At 37.8% G+C, this 19122-nt stretch overlaps 1 protein-coding gene across 1 annotated transcript; it reads left to right on the forward strand.

The window, feature by feature from the left end:
• Positions 1–5502: 5502 nt before the first annotated feature.
• Positions 5503–6391, forward strand: LOC105037919 (transcription factor HEC2-like). Its single transcript, XM_010913550.4, has one exon. The coding sequence runs from the start codon at positions 5578–5580 to the stop codon at positions 6235–6237; it is 660 nt and encodes a 219-aa protein (XP_010911852.3). The 5' UTR covers positions 5503–5577; the 3' UTR covers positions 6238–6391.
• The last annotated feature ends 12731 nt before the right edge of the window (positions 6392–19122 follow it).

Below are 19122 nucleotides of genomic sequence, written 5' to 3' on the forward strand. Positions count from 1 at the left end.
TGTGTTACTTCTAATCTATCTCATATTTCTTTAGCCGACATGCATGTTGAAATACAATTAAATTCATTAGCATCTAAAGCACAATATAAAATATTCATGGCTGTAGCATTGAGTTGAGCCATTTTCTTATCAACCTCATCTTATTCTCTTTCGAATTTGATTGATTCTACACCATCAATTATCTTAGTGAGTGTGTGTGGTCTTTTAACTATGATACTCCACATATCATAGTCAAATACTTAAATAAAAATTTTCATTCGAGCTTTTCAATAGGTGTAGTTTGACCCATTGAAAAGTGGAGGTCGGTTTGTAGACTGTCCTTTAGCTAGTGAAACACCAACTTGAGTTGCCATAAATCTTTGGCTCTTTGATGGTTAAATCAAAGTAGAGCTAGAGCACCGGGCTCTGATACCACTTGTTGTCCAGCTATGCAACCCAAGAGGAGAGGTGAATTGGGTTTTTAAAATTTTAAAGTTAATTTAGAACCACAAGGATTAGGAAATAATAAGCAAGTTATATGTAGTAAGTGATTTAAGCAAGATGTAGAAATGAGATGCAAGAATGCAAGAAAATAAAGAAATTTGAATAGAGAGCAAGTAGGCACAACATAAATAATCAAGATTTATAGTGGTTCGGTGCCAACCTTACATCTACATCCACTCCTCAAGCTCCTACTTGAAAATTTAAATCTACTAAAACGTATTCAATAAGAATACAACATCGGTACCTCTGACTCTAGCTATCCCAAGATAGAATACTTATTTTTTGGGTACAAGGTAATCCAATACAATCTGATTTAAGGTTCGGATCAACCTTTCCAAGTTTTGAAACCCTTCCAAAACTAAAAATCAAGACAAAAATAGAGTATAAGAGTTAATGACAATGAAATACAAGTTTAGCTCCTTTAATGAGCAAATAAAATTTTAAATACTCTTTACACAATAAGAAAGAAGCTTTTTTGATTTTTTTCAAGGTTGTTGAAGACTTGAATGAGCTCTTGAGGAGTTGGTGAACTTGAAATGAAAGCTTCTTTAACTTGAAGAGGACGTTTTGCTTAAGGCTGAAATGAATTCTTGAATCTCTTGCTTTTTTTCTCCTTTAAGTACCTTTATATCTTCAATAGATGGTAGAGAATAATCTGGACAGGATTAGAGCCGTTAGAGTGTATTAAATAAATAATAAATACGGTCAAAACGAACTGAAAAACTAACCGTTACAAAGATTTTTCGTCGCAAGGGTAGACTCTATGAGTCGATCTCTGTGGCGCAGAATAGAAAGTCACTGTTCTGTATCTTTGGCTTGCACAGACACAGAGGTCGACCCCTAGGATCATCCCCTTTGGGTGTGCCAGCCAAAAATAGCATGCCGTTCAGCCCCTTTTGACAGGAATCGATCCTAGGGATCGAATCTTTTCTTTAAACTTGATTTTCTCTCAAAATATACATCCAAAAAATATGAAATTACCTCCAATAGATCACAAATCTTCTGTTCTTGCTCTTGAGGCTTTCAAATCAGGACTAGATAAAATTATGCTTTTATCTCTGAAATATAATAAATCTTTTTTCAAACCAAAATTATTAGTAACCCCCTCAAATATTTTGTAATCATCAAAATCAATTCATAGAGCAACATTGGATGATGAATTTTTTAGTTTGAATCGGTTAGATCAGTCTTGACCTGAGCATCGAACCCATTTGGTATTGATCCGACCTTGGATGGCTATGTTCCACCATCTCTATGCATTCCTATGCTTCATTTTTTACTTAGAATGTTATAGGTCTACGTCCAGCATGTGCTCCACTACTTTCTCTTGTAGGTTATCCATCTGAGCCATAATAAATGAACATAGCATACCTTGGGGCCCCTCATGGGTGGCCATAGCACAATTGTAGGCCAGACCTTGGCTGTGGGTAATTTTCATGCTAAGGCATGTGAGTGGAGTCGCATGCAAATAACTTTGGATTCGCCACCCCTCCAAGCCTCAGATCCAGCCAGTTTTATCTTGAAAGAACCCTTTACGATCTTGAATGTTTAGGATGACAAGGGCCTCGGAGCTCGATAAGGCCCATAGGAAAAGTGATCAAAAAATTCGAATGGAGGTCGGGAGCTTGGACGAGGGTCGGGAGCTCGAATGAAGGGAGCCAGAGCTCGGATGGAGGCCAGGAGCATGGATCCAAGCTTGCAGATGGTTGGCACAAGCCCGAATCGAGGTGTGGGAGGTCGAGGAGTGTGGATCCGAGCTTGCAAATGTCCAACGAGTATGAGGAGATGAATCTGCAGGAAGAGCAGAACAGAGAAGCTCACCTCAAAATTCGATCAGAGGTCGGAAGCTCAGACGTTTGAAGAAACCTTGGAGCGGCGTGAGCTCGAAGGAAGAAGCTCGGAGCGATGCAAGCTCGAAGGAAGAGCACTTGCGGCCGACTCAGTGGGGACCAGGGCGATGCTGAAGAGAGCACCGATGAAGAGGTTGTAGACGTCGCTGCTGAAGATGGTGCACAAACAGGCCTTCATCAGACGAGGATGAAACGGAAGAGAAGGAGGTGGAGCTTCACCACATGGTGGCCCTCGCTGTCGCTAGTGGTACCGACCACCCTCAGAAGGTTGAGCTGGTTGACGAGCATCTCCATCTGGGCTCGCTTCTGCGCATGACAATCAAAATTTGGCCTAGAGCATCAGCATCTCCACCAGTGGGAAGGCTACCCATGCCGTCGAGCTCGAGGACATGGGGGAAAGGGAGGACCTCAAGGTCGCTCGCAGGCAAGTTCTCCGACGCTATCGGAGGTGAAGCACATGAGTGTGGGACGCTTCAGAGCCTTCAGGCCTAGCTTCGATGTCAGAAGGAGCTCGTGCACCGGAGATGCATGCGTGGAAAGTTCCAGGTCGGGAAGCTTCAGTGGTGCCGGATGGTGATTTCGTTAGCGCCATGGGTGGCTTCTTCCACGTCGATCATGGGAAAGCTTCAGGCCATCGCAATAGCTGGCTCTAGCATCGGCTAAGGCGGGCATACAGGGGCCCAAAGTTGCTGGTGCTGGCCTTGGCATCGGCCGAAGGTGAGAGGACGCCATGAGAGAGGCCGACCAGATGCACGATGGGTGCAAGGGAGGCCTGCGGCTGTCGATTCTTTCCCCTTTTCTTCTTTTTCTTTCTTTTTTTTTTTACATCTCCTGCGTTAGGTGCGAGCAAGTCTAGTGAGTCCCCGATGACCTTCTGATGCATGTGGTACTGTCAGAGGTCAAATATGTTTGCAGGTGCTCACGAGGATCTGCTTAAGCCAAATCTGATCGAGGTATGAGCAAGAGAGACTTCGAAGTCTCTTATGGAGAGAGGACCATGGCCTCGGCTTAGCCAAAATCTTGGCTCGGTCTGAAGCTTTATCTTGAGTGTTGGGTTTTATTTTGACTCGACCTCAGAATTCGGCTCATGTGCTCAAGGATCCGTGGTCCATAAAGGTTTCTGAATCTGTAGCGATCTTCCTTGTTTGGATCTTCGTTCCTTCTGCATGTAGGGATGCCATGATCTCCTTTCTTGTTTCGAAATTCAAAGTTTGAAATGTAAATGAGGAAATAAAAAATAACTCCTTCCTCATTCGGATCGCCAACTCCTTGATTTCGATCCCTACCAGGATTATTTGAAAGGTATTGACTAATTTGGGGGCTATTAAATCTGATTGACATTAGATGGATTGTGAATGGTTGGGCCATCTAGCCGATTTGGAGGTGGACAACCAAAATCTTGTCAGCGTTGAAGTGATATGATGAAGCTCCTCTCATTGAATACTTCTGCCATCCCATAAATAGGCCTAAATTATATTTGGCCGCTTTATGGATGATTGGATCTGGTCAGTGTTGCAGCGATATGATGAAATTTTTTTGATTTGAAGATGGCCAGTCTGGATCTAGTCGGTGTCTAGATGATCCGCAGGATCGGACTGGTATTGAGATAGTGTAATGATACTCCTCTCTAGACTCTATGGAGGGGTTCGCGATCGCTCAGGGTGTGATGGTGGCCAGGAAGTCGGATTCGATGAGGGTGCCGCCGTAGGAGATGCCAATAGCACCGCCTGAAAGGGCATGAGAAAGGTCTAGACCATTTGGATTGCGGTCGTCTGATGTTGAATTTGATTATCAGCTTGGTTGGCCACCATTAGGAAGCAACGACATTGGAAAGCTGAGAAGATGTTTGTCTCTGAGTCATGAATGCGAATGTAAGTCTTTCCTCTATCTGTTGCTACTTAAATCGGTCGAGATCGGAAGATGGACACCTGATCCTCATGCAGGGATGCTGGAGTTGGAGTGACATGCAAGACAAATCTCAAACCGGCGATTGTGACTCTGACGAGGACCCTTCGATGCTCAAGTCAGAAAAGCAGAGAACAAAATGAGCAGCAATAGATTCTCTAAGAGGGATTTGATGGGACTTACTTGGGTCCTCGGGGCTCCGATTATTTATATAGAAGAATGTCAGACAGCTGGGTTGTTAGCTGTGAGATTGCACAATCCCAAAATTACCGGATCATTGGACATGTCAAACTGGACGAGATAATTCAGCTCTTAATCGCTCCCATGAAGTGAAGAGATCGTTGCTGATAGCATTCTGAGTGGAAGTTTTAAATATCCCTTTTGAATAATCTCAAAGACCATGCCTGATCTTTTGAACTTGTTGAATGAGTGGTATCACCTCATAGCAGATGAGGGTCCCACCTATTAATTATATAGGTTGTCAATCAGGAGAGATTTTAACGTATCTTCATATGTTCTCCACATGGGGGCATTTATTGCTTTTGGCCTCAATTTATATCAGTATAAATGTTCAAAATACCGCGTATCAGTATAGAGGATGTCATATTAGGATCAGCTCAATTCATATCAAACCTATAGAACTATAAATTTAAGACATCCATGATACCATCGTAATAGAATCCAAATCCTCCGCTGCAGGCTCCAAATAACTTCACAAAGATGAATGCATTGCTTAAAGTCATTATGAGAAGTCATCAGATTTACTTCGTCCAATGGGACTCCCTCTGGAAGGATTCGCTGTGGACTTCGGGGCGGAGGAGTTTACTGGTAAGGAGGCAACCATCGGAATTGAATGCCAGCATTCGTCACCTATGAACGAAAGCAAATAAGAGAGAGAGAGAGAGAGAGAGAGAGCGATAGGGATGTGTAAAAGCCTGCAATCCTTTTCGAGGAGCACAGCTGTACCCTTGATCATTTGGTGCCTTCCCGGTCTTTCCCTTCCACATCATTTTTTTAGTGCCATCACCATTGCGAATGTAGTTAACCGAAAAAGTATACATGTGTAAAATATTTCCCATAATCCACAGTCACAAGCACCACCAATGTGAGTGCAATAATATTATTATTAAAGCCTCTCTTTTACCACTCCTCCCTGTCTCCCAACCTTATCTTACACCCTGTCAGAACCTTGACAGTAATTTTGGTCTCTTTTGGTTTTCAAAGTCCTTGTAAGGGTTCGTGGAATAATGACGTCCTCTACCCACTTGTATCTCTCTCTATTCTCCCCCTTCCTTTCTTTATCTTTCCTTGTTAAAAAGCCCACACTACCTACTTAGTTATGAACAATATGACCTACAATACTACCAATTGCAGCTCTTGGGATCTTGAGATGAATATGGGGAGCCATCTCCATTTTGATCATTCTCCATTTGAATTGTTCCAGCCCATAGACCCATTTCAACCTCATGTCCCTTCTCCTAGCTTCCCTAGTGCCCAAATGGAAATCGAAAGGAAGGTAGAAGGAGGAGAGTATGAAGAGGAAGGGTTGGGGGCGATGAAGGAGATGCTGTACAAGATTGCAGCAATGCAACCGGTCGACATCGATCCCTCGACGATCAAGAAGCCCAGGCGGCGAAATGTTCGGATCAGCGATGACCCGCAGAGCATCGCCGCCCGTCACCGGAGGGAGAAGATCAGTGAGAGGATCAGGATCCTTCAGCGGCTGGTCCCGGGGGGCACAAAGATGGACACTGCATCCATGCTTGATGAGGCCATTCATTACGTCAAGTTCCTCAAGAGGCAGGTGCAAGAGCTCCAATCCCCACAAATACCACAAGTTATCACAGGACATCCAGCCAGCTCCATGGGCTGGCCTGTGAGGTTGGATCCTCATGCCTCATCTTCCTCCTCCTCCTCCATGGGAACTCCTCCTGGATTAGGGTTTGGTTTTGATGGGCCTGATGACCACCAGATTCATGGAGGTTGTAGAGGTAATTAGAATAATGGATTGATAATGGTGACTTCTACCTAAGCTTAGTGGATAATTCTATGATATGCTTGTTTATTGGGGTGTAACTATTTTGAACTAGCAGGGATGATATGAGAAAACAATGTGTTTGATGTAGTAGTAGAGAGGATATGTATGTATAAAAATGTTATTTGATCATCAAATTTTCTTGTCTTTTGTCTTTCTATATATTTAGTGATTTCGTTAATTTTTGTAGACATGTGAGACACCAGTATGTTTCAATATTTTGCTCGACTTGATGGCCCTCGAATCATGATACCCGTTGCCTTGGATCATGTATATGTATGATTGTTTTGATTCTTATGAGCGTATAAAATATGGCGTGAATTGTTTTTTATGACAAGTTATGAAGTCTATGTTGGAAGTTTGTTAAGGAGAGTTCTTCCCCGGGAAGGGAACCAGAAGAAACCATTGAAATGATGAGGGTCTCTCTCTCTCTCTCTCTCTCTATGGAAATGATAAGGGTCTCTCTCTCTCTCTCTCTCTCTCTCTCTCTCTCTCTCTCTCCCCCATGTGCATATCAAAACACATCCCCCTTGTTCCACCATAAGAACTTTCCCAGAAGCAATTTGCACAACTTGATATATCAAGCCTTATTATTTATAGGCAAATCTTGTGTCACTAATTTTAAAAAAAATAAAGATCCTACATTGTGGATGCATGTAGAAAATTGTTTTTATGCATGCATTGCATATTATGTATGTCCCTGTGAGTGCATGCAAGGTTGTATACATGCATATACCAAAAGCTGATAGTACTCATAGTTTGCAGTTTTGCCTCTCGACAGCACCTTCCTCCAACTAGCAGCTCCTATTGACACTTGCATCATCTTTCAGTCTACATACAATATTTCGAGGTTATATCTGTGAATGTGCATACTTACATGTAGGAAAATCTCATAGTGTATACATATAATATAGGTACGCACTATATATTATCCAAGGAAGAGATGACCATAACCTTCACTTCTTCCATCTTCATAGAAGTGTTCACATGCATTATGTATATGAGGTAGTGTTTCCATAAATTTACAAATTATGTTCTATATATGAATATGCAAATTTATATGAAAAGCACAAATCAAAGCATGAGATGGGCACTTAAGTTTTAAGATAAATTATATCTGTAGTCCTTAAACTATATCAAATTCTTTTAAATAGTCTCTAAACTATAAAAACCTAAGTTTTAGTCTCTGAACATTTTGAACTATTTTAATATTTCCTTTCATCCATTTTTGGTATCTTTTTCAACCGAAAATCCTATAAGACAGTCATCGGTGCTTACGTGGCTCCGTTAATTTGAACAGGTGACACCGACGCAGACTGAAATCGATTTTTTTTTATATCTTCTTCTTCTCTCAGCCATCGCCCCCACCCCCCCCTCACCGGCTCGCCACCTGCATACCCCTGCGGTTCCCACTCCCACCGGCCCACCCCTCCGACCTCCTTCTCTGGTGCTCGGGGCTTCTATCCCACCCCAGCGCACCCCCGCCCGCTCCAACGCTAGTGGGTTATGCGCTGGCACCCCCCCCCCCACCGGCCCCACCCTGCCCTACCCTCGTGTGCCCCCACAGTTGAAGATGGAGGCTCGAGGGGTGGCGGTGGGGACCGCGGGTGTGCGCGGAGCCAAGGTGGAGGCCGAGGGCAGAGGATTGGTGATGCCGAGCCACCATCAGAGTACTCGAAACATCGGATCTTCCTCAAGTCGGCTGGAGAGAGGTCGGAGGGCTCTGTGACGACGGTGGTGGAATAGGTCGGGTGGTGGCTTTGGGATTGGAGGTGGCAACGGCGGCGAAGGGCGTGGCCGATGATACAGAGGTGGGGAGGACGACGACCATGACGTCGGTGAAGAGGAAGAAAAGGACGAGAGCCACCGTCATGATAATGGCCTAGAGGATGAAAGGGAGGATGCGGGCGCTACCCTTGGGCTTCACCGGTTGGCTAGTGCGGGTGCATCACGACGAAGGGAGGAGAACTGATCCTCCACACTAGGTTGGGCAGGGTGGGGTGGGGTCGAGGGGGCACCAGCACACAATCCACCGGCACTGGGACGGGCGGGGGTGGGGGTGCACCGGGGCAGGTGGGGGTGCAGTAAGAGGGGTTGGTTGGGAGGAAGAAGAAGAATCCTTACAAGAGTCTTCTTCATTCTTCTTTTTTTTTATGCTTTGCGATTCATGCGGGACATCGGCTAAGCTTAATTGTCAAAGTAAAATCCGCGTAAGCACCACTTTAGGGTGAAAGAGTAAATCGGTGAGAGAAAGTCAATGAAAATTGCCGGAAGGGCAATATTAAAATGGTTTAGAAAATTCAGAGACTAAAACTTAGGTTTTTGTTGTTTAGGGACCATTTAAAAAATTTCGATTTAGTTTAAGGACTACTGACATAATTTATCCTAAATTTTATTTTGTTCACTCCTAAAAAGGATACAACTATGATGCAACTTACCTACATTAATATATATGCAAGTATTAGGTTCATTCGTTTATAAAATTTGTATGTTTGTCAGGAAGCCCATTATGTGTTATGGCATTAAAGATCCATATTCATCTTTAACCTTTTTTTTTTTTTTTTTGGAGGAAACATCTTTAGCTTTGTTCCATCATGGCCTAAGAAGCCATTTATATACATTTTTAAAGTTACTAACTACACAAAGTTGCATTTTTATGCCTATGTGCATGCACGTGATGAGCCACTTATGTATCAAAGAGGTAACTCTTAATATATTATGGATGACCAAGTGTATATACTCTGTGTATATTTGAGTTCTTGAAGGCAACAGGAAAAGAAAAAGAAATAAAAAATGGAGAGATATGTAGGTAGGTTTTCCAAGAATCTAGATTTCAATTTTTCTATGCTGACATTAAGGTTGACCTCTAGATGAACTTAATATCAACATATATATTATATATGACCAAGATGTGTCAATACTTCAGCTGACAGAGGAAGTAAAAATTAAATATCTATAGTTATACATTTTTCAAGAAAAATAAACTTATTAAATTGTGGACATTCTCATAAAAAATAGAGAACCGATACAATATGCATTGTCCTTTTTTTTTTCATAGAAAAGTATGCATGCATTTTCATATAATAACTCACAAATAAACATATAATTCAATAGTAGATAAGAGTTTGAAATTTCTCAACCTTATTTTAGTATTGCAAGTCTGCGTCTTATAATATCAATTTATATGCATCAAGCTAGTATTTTACTTGTGGTAACAGTGACAAGTCAATCAGATGTTTATTGGAAGCAGGGAGATACACTTCTACCTAAGCTTAATTATCTGTTAATGGCAGATATTTATGAGTATGGTTTCATAAGGGCTTGAGTCTGACTTTTTCCTTCAAATGTAAAAATAAATAAATAAATAAATAAAGGTATTTTACATACACCATATTGATGAGGGCCAAAAATCAACAAAGTAGATGCTTCAACAAGATTAAAACCATGCATATAGCGCATTAATTGATGTTGGTTGGGCATTTACAACAAGGTCCCTCAATCATGTAATGTGTCAATATGTTCAGTGATGATCACATATAAAAAGAAATAAGAAAGAAAGAGGGATTTGAATTCATGACAGCCGCAGCCAATCATGCAATAAATCAGGTTGATTTTTGTATTCAGTCTCTCCTTGGATCCAACTCCTACCTAGATCTCTTAAAATGAAAGAAAGGTAGAAGTCTAAAGAACTAAAAGTGGGCAGGTAGCCATATTAGAGTAAGCCATGTCCAATGGTTAACAAAATTGGTGGCAACCCCTTGTTCCCGTCCCACGCGCATGGCCTCGTAAATTTAAACATTCCGTGAATACTGAATACCAGCCTATACAATGGTACGAAGCTCTGCAGCAGTTTCCTTCGCACATTGGAGGTCCCCTTGAGTAAATTTACAGCTTCAGGCCTATTTGCCTCTTTTAATTTTCTTTTAAAATATATCATTATTATATAACCTCATCGTGACTCACATGTAGGAGGTGGCAATGCTCAATCATTTAATTCATTTAACTTATTTCAATCTATTGGACATTGAGCTAGATCATTTGTTAAATAAAATAATTAAATTTGGATATGTATTTTTAATCTATTTAATAAATAAATTAAATTTAGATTAATAGATATTTTATCTATCATCTATTCAATCTGATCCATATCTTATTCAACCTGATCTAATTGCCATCCTATCATGACCATTAAATAATGAGAATACCGATTACTTATTTGGTCTCTCCACTCTATACTTGAATAAAATAATATTTTTATTTTAAAGAAATGATATTTTTAAGTTCAAATTTTGCTATGGAGTGAATAATAAATGAAATAGGATCTTTTGTGTACATATCCTCAAATATTAGAATTTATGTAAATACCTTCTTAAAATTGATATTTTCATGTATACCATCATAAAATGCTCATTTTATATGAATATATTTATTTTTTCTTTTTTTGCATACGTACCATGCCATCTAACACCATTAAAAAATTAGCAGGATCAATTTGAAATGATTAAAATACCCTTACTAGATAGACATGCAAAAATAAATATTTATAAAGATGTATATGCAAATAGCAAATTTGCAAGAATATTCATGCAATTTAATATATTTAAGAGGTTATACATATAAATGATTTTTAATTTTATTTTTATCTACTTCAGCTTGCTTTAAACTCGAATCAATCTGGTGCTTGCTCCTCAATATTTTTTGTGAAAATACTGCTCAGGAAAAAGATAAATTCAATGATTAGATAACAAAAAAAGTTATGAATTCTTTCATTAATCATGAGGTTGTTCTTCTTTATTTTTATTTATTTATAACAATCATTATATCTTATTTAATTGAAAACCAGCTTATAATATTTATTGTCGTAGACACATATGTGATGACATGGATTAGAATATAGAAAAGAGGTTGTTATCTTTTAAAGGCATATGATGGAATGCAATGATCAAAGCTCCTTAGTGCTAACATGCTCATGGGTGGAAGAACATCAGTCATCCCGAGCAAAGCCATTAAGAAATTCAAAATCCTTCAAACTCACTAACAATCTGTATGGCAATGTGTTAGAAGACAATTTGTTAGGTTGAGTATTTTAAGCCACTTTTTTTTAGAGCTTTGATTTCCTGAAAGAAAGAAAGATCCTGTGATATGCGAAGTTTTCTAGCTCTAAAAGATAAACATTACAAATCTAACATATATACTAAAGGATAAAACTAACACATCTGCCACAGTATTTTTTTTTTGTTAAATTAATTCATAGAGCTAAAGATAGAACCTAACCATCTTCATGTAGAAAAGGATACAATGAAGGAAGGCAATGAAAGGGATTCAGATTCTGGTGGTAAGAACTCCAATGGGAAGAGAATGAGAAGGATTGCCTACGGTGAAGAAGAAAGTCAAAGGAATGATTTTGATTTCAAATAGGGGAATGAAAGAAGGGTATCAAGAGATATTGAAAAATTTTTCAAAAGTAGAGGGATTAAGTTGACCTTGAGTAGAAGAAAAGATCACATGGAAAAAAGAGAAGTTCAATTAGTCATATAAGTTCCCAATTCAAAAGTAAAAAAAGATAATTCTATGATTTTAATTTAAATAAATATTATTTTAGCTAATGATGTCAAATAAATGGTTATGCCAAAGGTATTCATGCAGGACAATACTTTGTAAAGGTATGAATGTAAATATCAATTCTAAAAGAGTATTAATATTAAAATTTTTTTTCACAGAAAAAATCTAAATTTTTTTTTGCATATACACCCTTCTAACTATATTCAATTACATGAATATCTCCACAAAATTACTATATATATATCCACAAAATTACTATATATATATATATATATATCCTCATAATTTTTTTTAAATATGTGTATCCATCAAGAGTATTTAAGATATTTAAATTTTAAACCGCTAATTTTGTTTACGATATTATACAAAATAAATATTTTATGAGGATATATATATATATATTAGAAAAATATTTATATAAATTTTAATATTTAAAAAGATACATAAAAATATTTAATAAAAAATTAAATAATTCATGTTATTTCCTGAGAGCAGTTGGTTATTTCCTACTATAGCGGCTAAGGCAAGCATAGTTTTTTTTTTTTTTTTCTTTTTCAGAAAAATGTTGTGTCGGTCATTGTTTTTTTAATTCAAATGGTACTGGGGAGCAATGGGGAAGGGGCGGGCTAGCTCTGGACTTGCATTTTTTTTAATAAATATCCTACCATTGATTTGCATGTGGTTGTGGCCCACTGTCAAGCACCATATCCGACACTGCTCCTGTGACCAATTTAGGTTGGGTTGGTGCACAGTTTAACATGTGCGGTGCGCATGATGAACCTTACTGTACTGCATGTGTTCAGAGCATTAAGTACACCACACTGACAAAATCTCATGCTGCAGGTCAGAAGAGCAAAAGCAATAGAATAATGGTGGGAGGACCACCAATCATTTGCAGCACCCATGGAAGAACCGCACATGAGAAGCATGGGGAGAGTACTTAACTCCCCAAAGTCCAAAACAGAACCTCCTCATTAGATGTATGCTACAACTAAGCACATAATTGTGCAAGAACATCAAATTAAATTACTAAGCAATATTGTAACTGCTTCCTACGATTCAATGACATGCACCTTGTAATTTAAACATAGTTACTATAGTATGTATGGTAGGTTGGAGAAATTATATCCTATAAATTATGTGTACCATATGAATATATATATATATATATATGTATGTATGTATGTATAATTATAGTTGCCCGTTCGTATAGCAGTGCACTGAGATAAATAGTAATTGATAGATGAGGTTCATTGGAACGAGTGATCATGATCGACTGCATGCACAATTAAGTGGTATATGTAGTAGGATATAATTTCTCGATAGGTTGATTAGTTGTCCAACCTACTAGTGTGCCATGCTTTTGATGGCTTAGGTGTTTGTTGGTCTGTATGAATAAATTTGATAATGGGCTTAAATCCATCATGATTGTCTCTAATGTTTGTTTTTTTTCAAAAAAAAAAAAAAGATGATGACTCTAATCCAACATTGATCAACTATATTTATGTGCTACTCTTACTTATGCTTAAATTCCTTGCCTACTTATGGATTATGCCATGTGATAGAGAGTCCCTCAAGGATACACTTTGCGTCCCCCATAAACAATAGTTTTTCCTCTTTTTTTTCTTAAAATGTAAGGGAAGCCAACCAGACGACTCTAAATAATAAGAACAAGATTGTACTTTCACTAAAAATTTTTAATCACTTTCATTCTATCTATGTAATTATAACCATAGAACAAAATCATATTAAATTTATGTTTATTATTTTCGTGATATATTGATATTTGAGCTGTTATACTTGAGCTATCATGATATCCTGGTCCTTCAAAATTTCTTCAGCCCTCCATCTTGTATAAGATAAATAAAAATGCAGGATCATCTCCTTTATCACTTAGCAATCAAGATGGCTGTAATATCAGAACTGAAAATACCTACACTGCTAATATAACAAAGTGCAAGAGAGAGTAAAAGCAGATTTGAGTTCAAGTTGAATGTTAAGCAGGAGGGCTAGAAGGGAGGACTTCTAGGGTTGCACTGGGTTCAAGAACCAGAAAAGGTGGAATAGGGATCGTTATTCCTATAAGAATATATAGTTATTACATAAGTTATGCTTTTATTTGGCTAAGATTTCTGGAATAGCAATAGCCTAAGGCGGTCTTTGTCCTTTAAAATGATGGAGAAGAACCAAAGGGGACGTTATTTTAGGAATAAATTTATCCCGACGCTTCGTTGAAACAGTTATTTCAAGAATAAACAAGTTTGGTCGGAATAATGTCCCTTTTTTCATGCTATTTTAAGGGTAAAAAATAGGACAAATCAAGAAACAGGTTTATTGCATTGCAAGAGTATTACTATTTTAAACACACTTAGTTGGAATAACGCTTATTACAAGACCTATTTCTGCTCTATTTCCCACTCAAATACGGTCCTAGCGTCTGGGTGGCACCATACTCCCCTTTACATCAAAAAAGAAAAAGAAAAAAGAAAAAAGAAGTCCTACGTTGCCTTCCCTTACAAAGTAAGTTATTATGATCGAATAAACTTAATCCATGCTTTTTAGCATATCTTGGACGGATTAAGCCCTATCCCGCACTTAACCCAAAATAACCAGCAACTAAACATCCCCTAAGTGTTCTAACTTACTCCTCATCCACTTTATTCTTGAATAAATTGCTCCATCATTAGGATGAAATAGTTCATTCTGAATGAAGTAGAAAAGGTCTTGCTTTTCAAGATTCCTATTTTATTTTAAAAATAAATAGAATAATTTTGCTAGCATTTGACAGGTTAAGATAAAAATAAGTGGATTAAAAGGATTTACTCCCTTTATTCCGCCTCGCTCCAAGGGGCAAGTCATGTGGCACTCAAAACTTTTTCCCACTGGTCAGTGACTCAAAGATCGGTAATTAATTAATAGGGGAACAAGCATTGCAATAAAAATGCGTAAAGATGTCTCTGTCGCAATGCCGTCATTAAATAAGATAGGAGCAAGTCCATCTGAAGAAAGACAGGCTAGAACTCGCCCATTTGGTGTATACAGGGAGTAGTGTAGGTAGGAGAAAGGTGCAAGAAGCTAGATGGTAGGAAGAGAGGTTCCATTAAGTACACCTGGAACCATACATGATACTTTAAGGTCCATAGCCTAAAATGTGGTGGTGGATAGGCTAGATGATAGTTAATAAAACTGATCACTACAAGCATGCTGATAATGAGAACTTGCAATGAGAACTAAAGGATCATGGGTGCTGTTTTCTTCTTCTTCTTCTTCTTCTTCTTTTTTGAAATGGATCATAGATGCTGGGTCTCCACAGTGAAGCAGCAAAGAGCCACACTAATCTTAGAGAAAAATCCCTCTCCATGTTGTTGCCGAAGGAGAGGGGATTTCATCTCGGTGATTACTCCAAATTAAAGTTCCACTATGATAAGTGGATTCGGAACAAACTCTTCACAAGTGGCCCTCTGCATGATTGCCACTTGTCATGCTCTGAAGGTGCAGAACAAGCTTCTCACAAGTGGCTTTCTGCAAGGCTGTCGTTTGTCGTGCTTCGAAGGCCCCACCTGTTGATGTTGACCAGGAAATTGTTCAGCGAGCGAACGCTGCCCGGTAGATGAGCAAAAGAGTGTGCAGCGACTGAGCAATATCCTGCGCCTGACCAGGGAGCCCATTCGCTTGGCAATCAGCAACTACTTCATTGATCACTTGCATGATGCCAGTAAAAGGATGGAGACATGTTAATTTGAATACTTGAAACCTCAATAGAAAATTGTTGAGTAATGAAGTGATAGAGTTTGGTAATTCCTCATAAAAAATTATTAATTTTAGAGATATCATAATATGAAAATATTTTATATTAAAAGAAATATATCCTATGTTAATATAAATAGAACCGAAAATATCCTTTGTTTCAAAGGCAGAAGATGGTATTGTTCATATTTGACTTCATGGTCAAATACAATCAAATGCTTAAAAGAAATATCTCCTATGTTATTGTAATACATCAAAGCCTCGGTGTAATCTCACAGAGCCATACTTTCTGAATGCTATATAAAATATATATCAAAAATATGTAAACATTACAACACTATAATTTTTTAATTAGAAATTTATCATATCTCGAATATAACATCTGGACCAACCATATGATACGGCTGCATAATCCTAAGGCGAAGTCGTATTGATCATGCAACGCCTATAAGATGACTCCTCGCTCGAATTTTAGATCAAATACATCCAAAACTATATATCCTGCAACTCTAAAAAAGGATAGAAAGAAAGGTTATGAGCTTTATAGTCCAATAAGAATCCTCCATACTCACACCAACATGAATATGAGACATCTTTTAACAAATATATATATATATATAACTGATAGGAAAATAATAAGATTCATACATCATCAATTTAATAGTTAAATAATATCATTACAATTCTATTAAATATGTCATATATCACAAATCAATAATTCTATTTAATAATAATTCAAAGAATTTACTTATCATTAACTGATTAATACAGTTATGATCTAGATAATATTATTATTCCAGTACTAGACTAAACCCATCCAAACACATACCATGTTTCTGTCTATGGTAGGCAACCATATCTCAGCCCACAATTGATATCACGAATAACATATTTCACATATATCGGTTAATCCATATACCCTCCAATTAAATATAATTTATCATTTTGATTTGATTTTTGTACTAGACTAGTCACAACCATGCTCTGGTCCGTGGCAAGCCAAACACACTCTATGCTTCTACCCACGGTCGGCAACCATAAATCATATCTTAGCCAATGATTGATACGTCATGTTTCACACATAGCCGACTAGTAAATATACTCCTCTTTATCCCTTCTTATAATCATGCAAAATTATGTTGTCTTCTCAGAATTAGACTAATTATAATGATGCAAACAAAATATTGCATCCCAGTCTGAGACTGATCCAACATATACATCACGTTTCTTGCATGACCAATCTATCCAAATACTTCCTATGCCCCATCTATATTATTAAAGTTATGATTTGATTTTCAACATCAGAATAGTTATGGTCGTGCTCCAACTCATAGCAGGCTAAACATAATGCTGCACCCTAGCCCGAGTCTAATCCAATATATGCATAATATTTCTTGCATGATTGACCAATCCAAATTCCATCCACACCCCATCAATTGTGTTAAAATATATTTTTCTTATTCAACAAAATATCTATAATTAAACACCTATTAATCATGAACCATGCAACATCAATTCACTAATACATAAGACATAAATTGATATATATATATATGCACACACATACAAAATCATACCGATATAGTTACAAATAAATTTTTGTATAATCACGTAGATGATTGTATCAAAAAATTCTTATTTCTATCGAGGACAGATCCAAGTATAGCGAACATCGACTTATTCCTCGATCTATAAACCTCGAGACAAAATATTCGACTCAATATCGTCTTGTCCCAATAATTGCTCACCTGTAGAGCTAATCAATACCATCAAATCAATTGTAAACATGCAGGCTCCGTAATGAAAAATTACAGAAATTTAGGTAAGTGGTTACACGATATTAGTCTGGAAGCCTTGATCTTATAAGCCAGTCTAAGATGCCTTCTAGTGTCGACCCACATCTACCATATACATGAACCTTCCATTGGTCTTAGGATATCAAGAAAGTAGAGAGAGAAAGAGTAAAGTAGAAAAAAAGAAAAAGAGAAGAGAGAAAAAGAGAAAAGATATTTTTGTCATCCTCCTCTTTTTATCCCTCTCTTTGTTTTCTCTTTTATTCTTCTTCTCCTTAATGAAAAAATAGGAGAAAAGGAGGTATCTAACACCGGCCACACCCATGGTGGCGACCATGACCGACGAATCCATTGGTGGTGGCAGCAGCAGTGATGGCCCTTGGGTGGCTCGATCACAATCATGTCCACCAACAATAGTCAGTCCAATGGAAGGAAAAAAAGGAAAAGAAGCAAGGAAAAGCCTTATTCCACCAAAAGTCTGGCGAATCGCCGGCCAATTTGATGATAAAGGAGGCTTTGGGACCAATGACAAGAAAAGAGGAGCATGAGAGGTCTTTACCTCATCTTTAGTGAGAGATCACTAATAATCTATCGAGAGATGCCCGACAAAATCTAAGAGAAATCAAATAGCTTCACCGCTGATTGATCGGGGTTAAGGGTAATGCCTAGAGGAAGAGAAAAGGAGGATTTATAGATGGGAGTTCTAGGGATCTTGCTAGAGTTTGATTTTTTTCCAAACCTCTTTCCTGATCGAACTCAAAAGACGAGATGGACTCCATCGAGAGTTCTCCTCTTTTGTCTCACATGCTCAGCATGTGAGGTTCAGAAAAATCTTTTCTTTCTTTCTTTTTCATGCTTTGAGATTCATGCGGGGGAGATAAATTAGATTTTCTTAGGCCAGGTCATTACATCTCTTCCTTAAAATAATTTTATCCTCAAAATTAGCATTCTTCAAAGTCCAACTTTGAGGATACATAACCTTTATCTTATCCTCAAGCCTCTAAACAGCCTCTTTAATTAGAAAAATCAAATCAAGACCTATGCCGTAACACCTTCCAAATTAGCGCAAATATTTTTTTATCAAAAATATATAATTTTAACTATCACACTTTCGCTGCACACTCTGATCTAAACCTACTAAAGTTATCTTAGTTCACTAAATAATTTTCAAACCAATAAGATTATAAACTGTCAATCCCTCAAAATCTAACTCAAGATACAAATCATCAATCAAAAGTCAAACCATATGAATCACTTCGGCCACAAACTCTAGTGATCAAACCCTAAGTTTTAATATTACTTATGTCATAGTCTCTAGTGATCTAAAATCTAATCTCTAATATCATTCTATCATATCCTGAACCCAACACCTAGATCGATCACGTGATATAGCCACATAATTCTAAAATTAAGTCATAGAGATCATGTAAGGCCTATAAGATGACTCCATTACTCGAACTCTAAGTCAAATCCATCCAAAACTATGTATTCTGCAACTTTGAGAAAGAAAACAGAGGAGGTTTATAAGTTTTACAGCCCAGTAAGAATCCCCCACACTCATGCTAATATGAATATGAAATACTTTTTAATATATATATATATATAACTGATAGAAAAATAATAAGATTCATACATCATCAATTTGATAGTTGAATAATATTATCATAATTGTATTAAACACATCACATATCACAAATCAACAATTCTATTCAACAGTAATTCAAAAAGGTTACTTATCATTAACTAA

Source organism: Elaeis guineensis, chromosome 1, assembly GCF_000442705.2.
Source record: "Elaeis guineensis isolate ETL-2024a chromosome 1, EG11, whole genome shotgun sequence".
NCBI lineage: Eukaryota > Viridiplantae > Streptophyta > Magnoliopsida > Arecales > Arecaceae > Elaeis > Elaeis guineensis.